Source organism: Filicampus tigris, chromosome 12 (assembly GCF_054856515.1).
Source record: "Filicampus tigris isolate MCC_2025a chromosome 12, RoL_Ftig_1.0, whole genome shotgun sequence".
NCBI classification, from domain to species: domain Eukaryota; kingdom Metazoa; phylum Chordata; class Actinopteri; order Syngnathiformes; family Syngnathidae; genus Filicampus; species Filicampus tigris.
In genome coordinates, this window is record NC_141228.1 from 17,599,295 (window position 1) to 17,611,124 (window position 11,830).

An 11,830-nucleotide genomic window follows, 5' to 3' on the forward strand; every position below is an offset into this window, starting at 1 on the left:
TTTTTTATAAATAGTGCAGTCGGTGCATTCATTCATTGATTTTTTTTTTTTTTTATGTATTTAATGTCTTCCCATTATAAGTAACTACCGGTAACAAAAATAACAAGCACACCTGATAGCACTTTTAATGCAAAGGACGTGTATATATATATACATTTTACATATCCCACAAAATAAAATCTGGACAAAAAAGTAATATTTTTTTCATAAGATCACTTTCTTGATGTTCATTCAGTAACCTGTGTCGTCGACTCGGTGATGGGGAGGCTGCTCAAGTCTTATCTTTTGGCTACTCGTATTCTAACGCTCTTCTTCCATTCCGAGGCTGCACAAAAAGCAACAAAAAAAAAAATCATCCTTTTCAGATTTTTTTTGTTGGCCAGATTTCTCTAGCGTACCCGATAGAGGAAGTAGCCTCTGCTTTGGATCCCGCCGGGTCCTTCCAGTTCTGCCTGCGGCGACACAACAATAAGTACATTTTAATAATACTGTACAGTTTATATAATTTTAGAATACTGCTGTCGTCATCCCAGTTTTTTTTTTTAACGTTAAAACGCAAACCCTAAGTAACAAAAAACAAAATGGGTCATGTGCATAATGGAGCCTGGAAGAATTCTATGGTCAACCTAAACAGCAGGACTGCGTAGTGTGTGCAAAATGAATTGTAATACATTAATTCCTTGCTAATTGGCTACTTACGACTTCACCTAGTTAAGTAAGCAGTTAAGTAAGCAGTTTTCTACTGCAGTAACTATTAAGCTAAGCTATTTGGACAAACGCATGTTACATGTTGTTTTAAACAGCGACAAAAAAATGCGTAATCAATAAAAATATCTTTGTTACTCTTTTTTTTTTTTTAGCAGTGGTACTTAATTGCACTGAGAGTCCTCTCTGTCGCCGGGTATGCAGACGGGACACCAAATGAAGGAGGGGCTGCAATGCCGGGTTCTGGTTGACACAAAAAACAAAACAAGAGGCTGTTGTGAGAGACAAGAAGTAAAACCGTTTTATTTGTGTAATATAAACACTGGGAATCACTGCTTTTTTTTTTTTTTTACTATAAAAAAGAAAAACACTACTGGGTGTTTTCTACAGGTTTTGGAAGACAGTGTTGCAAAACCTTTATATACTGCATCTATACTGTGTGTGTGTGTGTATATATATATATTAGGGGTGTCAACGTTAAAGCATTAACTATGGAGATTAATTAAAATGTGATAACGCACTAAAAAAAATTAACTGTTAACTCAGTTTTATTTACTTCCTGTAGCAGGTGACCTCTGCTGACTGTGCAGCCAAACTTAGAGAGTCACTGTCGCAAAGATGGACTTTTACGTAGTTTGACTTTAAAAAGTTGCTTGACGTCTCATTGGAGAAATCCAAAATAATTTGCGCACGTTGCAAAGCCAAATTCAAATACCATATTAGTTGTATGTCTTTGGTGTGTCGTTCAACTATCGCATTGTACGAGAAAAGAATCGTATCCAAGGATCAAAGAAAGCAATTAGAACAGACTTTGAATCGAAATATACTTTCATTTTTTTCCCCACATTAATTCCAAGAATTTACTCAAGTATATATCGGTTTCAAGATTTGTAAAAAATTGTAGTTGAAAAATACGATTAATTAATTAAAAATTAATTAGTTAAAAAATTGTAAGCGCTTGATAGCACTAATATATATATATATATATATATATATATATATATATATATATATATATATATACGGTTTGTAAGAGCTTGCTAGAGCTGCAGCTGTTGTGAAAACGCGACATAAATCGAGATGTATTTTATTCTGTGTATACTGTGATGTAATGCATACTTCTTTGTCTACCTTGGCCTTCTGGACCAGCATCAAGAAGCAAATTTCCCCCAAGATGTCAGATGCCTGGAAAAGATGACAGTTAGCTTTGCCTTTATATTTATTATCGAAGACATAGGGCTCTATTTTGGTAGCGAGCGCAAATGCGCTGTGGCGCCATTGCCGAGGGCCCCCGATTTTCATATCGGTGCAAGGTTCACCGTGCGTTTTTGCCAATTTGGCAGGCAGGTCTCGGTCAAGCTAGGCAGACCCGCGCAACAGAAGGAGTGTCTTGGAGATGAACTTGGCAAAGTGCTGGCAGAAAGTCGACCAAAACCTTAATTTGGTCCTTGAGAGACCCTATCCAGCCTGATCGTTCGCAAGAATCTGGGACTGGACACCCCTGCCTTAATTCCTTTCCACAGTTTATGTGGTGAGGAGCAAGCATCATGGAATGGAGCATTGCTGGGCGACACCTTGAATTAGAAAATATTCTGTTTGAGAGTGGCGGCGGCAGCGGTGTGACATCAGACAATCGGAGAGGACGGAAAATGGCAATGGCACGATTAATCGAAGTTCCTGCTTAGCGATTAGATTCTCTCAGCTCTTCCTTTGAAATGGCTTTCTTTTGAGAGTTATAGCAATTTTTACTCCCTGCTAAGCTGCTATATCGGCACTTCCAAATATGGCCATGCCGGCAACCTAGGCGGTGTCGCCACGTGACTCTTTCACACTGAGTGAGTGCAATGCGAAACGGGCTTTACGCTTGCTCAGAGCGTGTCCGACGCGGGTGCGCGCGAGACAGCTGGCCAAACGCAGCACAGCGACGCGGGGAGCTCGTTCTCCGACTGCCACTTCTTGGTGGATATTTGCACTCAATTGTTGTTTGTGACCACTCCCACAGTAGCGCAGGCCACCCTTTTCCACAACCGCAGCCGTGCATTATTTACGGAATTCGCAAAATAGAGCCCTTTAAGTGTTCAAGATAGTGCTGTATGTCGGCCAACGTGTTTTGAATGGACGGTGGTTGACTGGTTGGATGGATACAGTTATCGATTGAAAGGATGGAGGGCGGATGGCAGGGAGCACTTGCTGATGGATGGATTCCGGTTGGGCGCATTGAAAAGACTTATCAGCTGGATGGATGATGTACGGTCTATATACTGCTTTGATGAACAGATAGCACCACCCAGCCAACGGCACTATCTGTCGTACGTATGTATTGCAACGGCACCTGATAGTCTGCGGAGAAGGAGGAGGAACAGGCTGCATCTATCTGTGGAGGTTCAAGATAGAGCGGACGGTCAGGACAACAGGAAGCGAGAAGAAAGCAGCGGCGTTACTTACCTGGCTAAGAAGCTGCCCCTGGTCGACCGCGACTTGCCGAGCGTCTACCGGAGCACCTTTTTGTGTGAGCACAACACAAACGCTTCGGTCAGTCAAAAGAGAAATCTGGAAGCTAAACAGCCTCCCGTGAACATTAACAGAAGCTGCGTAATGATAGCGCAAAAGCTGAAAGCTTCTCCCGTATTTTGTAGATTGCCATCGTCATGATTGCCGGTGTTGACCATTAGCCGTGTAAAAGCTTTTCTTTGGAACACACGCACTTATCGTGCTGATGTAGGATTTGTTTACCCACCACAGCCGAATCCAAACATCTCATTGAGCGGATCAGTCTTAATCCAACGAGCCAACGAGACTGTGTTTGATATGGATGGATGATGGGTTGGACAGAGAGGTGGATGATGGAGCTGGATGAACAAGTGAATAACATAAGATGATTCATGGATAAAGCAAAGGGTGGATGACTCCGTTTCCCTGACTGTTCTGATGGTTTGATCTATCCATCTATTGGATGGATGGTGATGGAAGGAGGATAAATAGTCCTAACTACTGGATGACGGTTGGAAGGGTGGATGATAGTGTTACCTATTGGATGGATGGATGGATGGATGGATGAGTAATGTTATTTGGTGGAAGGATGATGGAGGAATAAATGCTGTTATTCATTTGATGGTGTTACCTGTTGGATGGATGATATTTTTTAAATGTGCAGTTTAATGGATAGTTGGTGATATCCATTTGCTGGATTGGATGGATGGATTTTGTTGTTTATTGAAAGTATGAATGGATGATGGATGGATTGATGGTGTTATCTATTGGATGGATGGATGGTTGAATGGATGAATGTTATTTGGTGGGAGTATGATGGGGATGGATGGTGTTATTCATTCGATGGTGTTACCTATTGAATGGATGGATGGATGGATGGATGAATGGATGAATGATATTTATTGAATGTGCAGATTAATGGATCGTTGGTGTTTTCTATTTACTGGATTAATGTTGTTATCTGTTGGATGGATGGATGGATGGTGGGTGGATGAATAATATTATTTGGTGGAAGGATGACGGAAGGGTGGATGGTATTATTCATTTGATGGATTCATGGTGTTACCTATTCAATGGATGGATGTATGGATGGATGATGTTATTTATTGAATGTGCAGATTAATGGATCGTTGGTGTTATCTATTTGCCGGATTAATGGTGTTATCTATTGGATGGATGGATGGATGGATGGATGGATGGATGGATAGATGAATAATGCTATTTGGTGGAAGGATGATGGAAGGATAGATGGTGTTATTCATTCGATGGATGCATGGTGTTACCTATTGGATGGATGGATGGATGATGGATGGATGATTTTATTTATTGAATGTGCAGATTAATGGATAGTCGGTGTTATCCATTTGCTGGATTGATGGTGTTAACTGTTGGATGGACAGATGAACAGATGGCGGAACAGCCCATAAATCAAAGACTAATGATCAGCATGGAACTCCGTGTAAAATCACAATGAGGTTAAAAAAACGGGCACTGAAATAATTGTGATTAATAAATGAATGAAATAAATAAGTGCAAAATCAAATTAATAATAACACGATTACATTAATAATACATACAAAAGGTCAAAATAAAATTTAAACATTGAGTTGATTACAGACTTTCATGAAACATTCAGCCTACCAAACACCATGCATCATAAATATATGTATTTGATATTTACAATTCATTTCTTTTTAAATCAATTTTAACAGATTTAGGAATATGTTCATAACATTGTAACAATGACATAAGGAAACAACTATTTTAAAATAATAATTATATTACAAACAAAAGACACATGACATTAAAAAAAAAAAAAAAAAAAGAAAAGAAAAGTAAATAAAGCCTCAAATTTTGACTCAACAACAAAAAGAAAAGAAAAGTTTGTTAAGAGTTTCAAAGTCCGCCTTACTGTGTATGAGAGGAACCGTGGCGAGGACCAGAAGGGCAGCGAGGCTAACGCCGGCCACGCCGACTGCACTCACGCTTCCCCCACTAAGCTTCAGCAAGCCGCCGCTGCCGCCGCCGCCGCCGCCGCTGCTGCTGCTGCTGGAGGCTGCGCGCTTCTTCTGTTTCCTGGCCATGTTTTCCCCTTCTGCTGCGTGGACTCCACTATGTGCGCGTGTGACTTGTGAGTGACTTTGGAGAGGGGAGTCGGGTGTATATGAAGGCGGCTGTCACTCACTCTCTGCTGGACTGCGTCACTGGAGGAGGCCCGTGCATCTAAGAGGCTGGGATTGGACGCCGCTTCGTCATATCATCACAGGACACATGAGGCACACCTGCACAATCGAATGCATGGTTTCTCAAACTTTTTGAGAATGGACATGTGCACCCCTTATATCCAGTGGTGGGAAGTGACAAAGATACTTTGTTGATGTGCTCAAAGCGGAAGTCAACCCAAACATATTTTTTTCAAGAATATGTTCCCAGCAGGTGCACTAGTTGAAACACTGCATTCTGATTAATTTTGTGTTTGTGGGATATAAGTTAAGCAGCAAAATGCACTCGTTTTTAGCCATCTCCAGGGGCGGCCATTTTGTCACTTCTGTCGACTGAAAATGACATCACAACTGCTCACAACGACCAATCACGGCTGACCTGTTTTCTGAATCTGAGCCGTGATGTCAGTCGACAGAAGACAAAATGGCCGCCCACAGAGATGGCTAAAACCGAGTGCATTTTGCTGCTTAATTTATATTCCACAAAATTAATCAGAATGCCGTGTTTCAACTAGTGGACCTCCTGGGAACATATTCTTGAAAAAAATATGTTTGGGTTGACTTCCGCTTTAACAATTCTAGAAGGTTTACAGCTGCATCTTTTGGGGTTTCATCCTGTTTGCCTTGTTAGCCTTCATTGATTTCAGAATCAATGTTCTGGGGCTGCTTTGCTACATCCGGCACGGCGTTGTCTTGAATCTGTGAAGGGTGAAATGAAATCTTAAGACCATCGAGGCAAAAATAAAGCAACGCCTGAATTTCATGCGTTAACTGTCAGACGACGGAGCAATTCCAAGGAGTTGTTGTGGTCCCCACCCATGTCCGTCCTCCTACGCTCACATCCATCCTCTTCCTGCTTTCCCATTCAGCAACATCATAAGAGCGACTCTCACAAGTAATCTTGCATTCAAATTAATTCCCCGTGAAATTCAACCGCCGCGGCTTATGCATGGCGGAGCAACGCACCCCCTTGTGTGGTTCCGCCGTTTCTGCGGCACACTCGAAATGTCAAGACCTTTGAAATGAGTTAATTTTTATTATGACTGGGACTTCCGCGCGCCCGTCTAAGAAAGGTTTGTTTGCGTTAAAGCTCCCCAAGGAGGAGGGGGATACATTACAACGTTGGTGGATCAACACAAACCGTCACTCGACAGATGGCAGCCACGTTCATCTGAACTGAAAACGGTAAACACATGCTAGCGTACCGGAAATCACGACAAAGACTAGCAAGGCCTTCTCTGCCAGTCTAAACTATCAGAAGCACTGACCTACAGTACATGTACAACCCTGAAATCAAATTGTAATCATTTCTTCCCAACAGTGTATTCCTTTCAATTCGTAGCATTTCTCCTAGCTAAACAGAGCACATGGATGGGGGAAGTCAACCCCCAAAATTTCTTTACAAGAATATGTTATATGCAGCCCCACTGGCCTAAACACGTCATTCTGATTGATATTGTGTTTGTGGAATATGAGTTAAGCAGCATAATTCACTTGTGTTTGTCTATTTCGGGGGGGCATTTTGTCACTTGCTGTCGACTGAAAATGACATCACGGTTGGCTCAGGTAACAGCTTCAGAAAACAACTGACCACAATACAACATTAATCAGAATGCACACAGAACATGTTATTGTAAAGAACATTTTGGGGTTGACTTCCCCTTTTATGTATCAGTGACAGAGTATCGGCCGGCTCCACGAGTACCCGAAACTTTAAACAAAGGTCGGTATTGGTACTTGACCATCCCTACTTTTCACGAATAAAACCTCTGTCCCATTTTTGATGAACACATAAACCTACTAATGTGTTGTAATGTCAGTCATGATGATGGTACTTGGAGGGTGATTTATTTTTTTATTTTTTTTTGGATGGCACTTGGTGAACAAAAGTTTAAGAACTACCGCACTGTTATGGATCATAAGTTTGCCTTGCAACGATGTTCAACTGCTATACTATGAAAAGAATGATTACGAGAGGAGCGACAAACACCTCGTGCATTGTTTCCTCTGTGCACTTGAAGTGGAAGTTGTCACCTCCCTTGCTCAATCTGGTTTTAATAGTCTCTAATGTTCAACTGAGATTAGATTCACATCATGCGTGTGTGTATGGAATATGACTGCAATTATGTTTAGATTAGCCCTCGATGATATCGTGGTGGAATCTCCATCATACGTATCGTTGAGGTATGCGCGATCCAATCCACTAATTGGCACACATAACTCACTTAGACTCATTTTACATGCGCCGCGGGTGCGATATTATATCATCGTGTGAGAAGCATGTCTTTAATCGGGACATTAACGGTCGCAGTGGATCCAACCCAACATTTCCAATTTCCTTCCTCCTAAACACATTGATTGGCTTTCCTGGTGTTATGGTTTGCTGTGATCATTGTAAAATGATCCACTCAATCTGTTGCGCTTATTATGCTGAAAACATTGTGGTGCCTTGTGGTTTAATTCCTTCTGGGATGCATGCCTTGGCCACTGGGGGGCATTGTAATGCAGGCATATGGTATACGTGGAGCCAATCAAAGCTCCTCAGTAAGCCACAGTAATATTGGTCGTTGTTCGCAGAGGATAAAGAACATATGCTTGTGAGTATTATCTGTCAATATGTTTTGCTCCACCGTTTGTGTTTAAATACCCATTGCTTAAAGCGGAAGTCAACCCAAACATATGCTTGGGTTGACTTCCCCTTTTAAGGGCTTTTGGCACTGTAACACTGATGCTATGTGTTAGCCCGTCGTGTTGCATTGTTTGGCTCGCATAAAGCTAAGCAGACGTCTCACAATCAAAGCTAAGTGGTTGTTTTTAATACACAGCTTGTATTTCGCTTTGTTTTATGTTTTGTTTGACAGTTAGCTTCAAACAGGAGAGGCTCACTCTTGTTTTTTTTTTTGTCAACCCAAACATTTTTTTTGTTCTAGAATATGTTCTATGCAGGGCCACTAGTTGAAACAAGGCATTCTGATTAATATTGTGGAATAAGAGTTAATCCACCCGTTTTTAGCCATCTCAGGGTGCGGCCATTTTGTCGCTTCTGTTGACTGAAAATGCTCTCACGGTGTCTCAGGGTTCAGGTAACGACCAATCGCATCTTAACTGTTTTCTGAAGCTGAGCCACGATTGTTCGTTATCTGAGCCCTGACTGTGATGTCATTTTCAGTTGACAGAAGTGACAAAATGGCCGCCTCCTGAGATGGCTAAAAATGGGTGGGTTTTGCTGCTTAACTCACATTCCACAAATGCAGTATTAATCAGAATGCCTTGTTTCAACTAGTGGAACATATTTGTTTTTTTAAAAATGTTTAGGTTGACTTCTTTAGGAATTGTTCACTATCAGCCATGCTTGTTGTGAAGTGAGTTGAGTTGCATTCCCTACCACGATACCTGGCTTGCATCTTGAAATTTTGCCTGCAAGTCAAAGCTAAAAATCAATAGCTCGTATCATGAAAAACTTAAGACTAAACATAAAAACGAAAATAGGTCGATGCATGTAATCAGATGTGGCGCATTCAGTGGACTCATTGCCAAACACAAATACAGCCCCTGCCCCGCAATGTTGACAACTTTGCCGAACATATGCTAATGCTAATTGGTACATACAACAATAATGCATCTCTGCTTACCTTTCTGTCTGGCAGTGTGTCACTTGAAAATGGTGGATCTGTTATCCAGCTTCTCTGCCAAGTCTTAGACGGAGAAACTCAGTGTGGGGACGGTATCATGTAAATTAGCCCCACTGTGACATCACAATCCAAAACTCACAGCACATTTTTGGAAACAGGATTTACTTGGTTGATTCTATTCACACTTGATGGGTGGTTAGGCACTTTACAGGCCTAGATTTTTGTATAAAACAGTTAAAAAGTCAATTATCCATCATATGTAATCCATAATTCCATCAAGATTTCATGTTTAGTTGTTTCACAAATTAGGTGAATAAACGTGGTGAGAGAACCTTTGGCATTCACAGTAAACAAAACACTTTTCTTGACAAGGTCAGCTGTGTACATCTACAATCTGTTGCGTAAAAAAGAAAAAAATCCTTTGTACATTAGACTGAAAAAGCACACATTAAGTCTGGGAGACAAAAATAAGAATAAATTGGAAGTAAAAGCTTTAGATGTTTTATTTGGATAATAGCAGTGTACTGTAAAAAGTGTACTGCGTCACATTTTCACTTCTGCTAACTGAATTTCCCTCACAAACATCCACAATGACAACAATCTACCTTGTATTCCACTTTTTTTTTTTTTTTTACACAGATGAAGCAGAGGCGCTCTTTGCGAGGTCACACACCTGCAAATTACATGATTGCTTTAAAACAAAATGGCACGCATGATCAAACCCGCAACCCCTAACAAGCGAAGAGCGTAATAGGCTCTCTCATGCTCGCTTGGCTTCGGGGTACGCGCGCATCTTTGACGTGCAATTTGGCCAGCGGCTGAGCGGAGGCCTCGCCTCACTGCAAGGTTATCAAAGTAGGGCATTCACACTGATGACTTTACATCCCTCTCGAGTAGAGACGAGTAGTGGGGGGGGGGGGGGGTACGCTGCTTTCACTTCAGGTGAAAGGTTGGTATCACTGTCAGGCAAGGTAAGGCAAGTTTGTTTAGCCAAGAAAATTCAAAGTGCTTTACATAAAACATCAAAAGCATTACAGAAAGAGAAATCAAACATTAAGAATTACATTAAAATGATTAAAAGCAAGATAGGTAAGAAAAAAAAGTTCTTGTTCACACTAAAAAAAATAAAATAAAAAAGCTGGGTTGTCTTCCTAACCCACTCGCTGGGTAGCTGCGGATTTTGAGCGGATGACCCACCAATAGAAAATGGGTGGCTTGCATCTGAAAGGGAACTGGGTGGAAAATAAGTAAATAAATGAATAAATAAAAATAAAACAACTGCCGAATATCATATTGGTGAGGACCCCTGAGAGGAAGTGTGCTTCTTCTTCGAAAATGTTGGCATTGATAATATTCGATTTTTAACCTCAACTATTACCTAATAACCTAGTAACCCATTCCATGGTATCTTTAAAATATCAGCAAGGATAGCTTCTATCCCTTGTGGGATCAAAATCTTAACCCAACGCGGGTCAAATCCTCAACCCATTAGGCTGGGTATAATAACCCAGCGTTTCCATAAGTGCGCAACAAAGCCGAATGACTTATTCTGTACACATGCAAATGTATTAATGTGCCTATCTATGCGACTGATGTTGCAGTCGGCGGGCCCCTAAAAGGGCTGCACCAAATACCATCCAGATAGAAACTCCAAGCTGGTTGTGATAAGAAAAGCTATCTGCCACTCATCGCCAGTGTGAATGTCAAATGTAGGTTGCGGCAAAGGCAGAGGAGCTCCTTTGTTTGCCGGTCACACCTTCGCATCACCCTCAGTGCTTGTTGGGGCCTCCCTGGTCCGTCGGGAAAAAAAAAACAAAAAACTGTCGCACCTCGTGTCGGGTTCACGCCGGAACCTGCGCGCTTTGACCGATACTCCATCTCAACGAGCTTCCGCAATCATGCCAATTTGGAACTTTTGTGATGTTTTGCGCCGGTCGTGCCCACCTCAGCACTGGCCTTTTGACATTGAACAAATGAAAGTGTCAGAAGTGCACATCAGGGTAAATGAGTCATGACTGTGTGAAAAATGTGGCAAATGCTCAAAAAGCACAAGGGGAGAAAACAGGCATGTGCGTTTGCTGAATTATTTTACTGTCATGTTGACCCCAAACACATTTATTGTGACATCTCCAGCATGAAATACTATAACAAAGTGGGTATGTGCTTTGAATGAGTAAGACTTTTCTTTTAGTATCTTATAAGGAAAATAATTGTTTACCAACATAACCCTTTCATGCACAGTGGTCACTACAGTGGACAGCTATTTAAAAGTTGCTTTCGCCTATATTAATGAATCTAAATTAAAAAAAATATTTGAACCCTTTCATGCATTAATTATGATCTGATGTCATTAATTAAAATATAGATATATTTTTTAGAACATTAGTACTTTGTCTTATTTTTGTTAGTAAAGTAAATAATAATAACAATAATAATAACACTTTTTCTCCTTTTTAGGAAGGTGCAACATCAATAATTGGTTTTAATTTTTAATAAAATACAACATCAATAGTTTGTCTTCTTTTCAGGAAAGTGTAACATCAGTAGGTTGACTTTTTTTGGTAAGTGCACCATCGATACTTTGTCTTAAATTGTGAAAGTGTTTCTATATAGGGCAGTGCAACGTCAGCCATTTTCTTCTTTGTATGAAAAGGTTTCATCAGTATGGTGTCGTATTTTTAGGAACTTTTAACAGCAACCGTTTGTTTTCTTTTAAGGAACATGCTACATCAATACTTTGTTTTAATTTTAGGAAAGGGCCACAACACATCAATTTATGCT

General features: G+C 40.8%; 1 protein-coding gene across 1 annotated transcript; it reads right to left on the reverse strand.

Annotated features, from left to right (window-relative positions):
- Positions 1-182: 182 nt before the first annotated feature.
- On the reverse strand, positions 183-5,320 carry nmu (neuromedin U). Its single transcript, XM_086048040.1, has 7 exons — positions 5,108-5,320; positions 3,151-3,206; positions 3,038-3,079; positions 1,837-1,890; positions 874-948; positions 399-452; positions 183-325 (listed from the first exon to the last, which is right to left on the reverse strand). Exons 1-7 carry the CDS (start codon positions 5,277-5,279, stop codon positions 290-292), a joined length of 489 nt encoding a protein of 162 aa, XP_085904166.1. The 5' UTR covers positions 5,280-5,320; the 3' UTR covers positions 183-289.
- Positions 5,321-11,830: the final 6,510 nt, after the last annotated feature.

Bases quoted from the DNA above. Each gene is read 5' to 3' on its own strand.
- nmu (XM_086048040.1), bottom strand. From the start codon at position 5,279: ATGGCCAGGAAACAGAAGAAGCGCGCAGCCTCCAGCAGCAGCAGCAGC. The intron at 3,080-3,150 runs GTAAGTAACGCC...GAACCTCCACAG, and splicing joins AGGGGCAGCTTCTTAGCCAG to ATAGATGCAGCCTGTTCCTC. The intron at 326-398 runs GTACGCTAGAGA...CTTTTTGTGCAG, and splicing joins GAGGCTACTTCCTCTATCGG to CCTCGGAATGGAAGAAGAGC.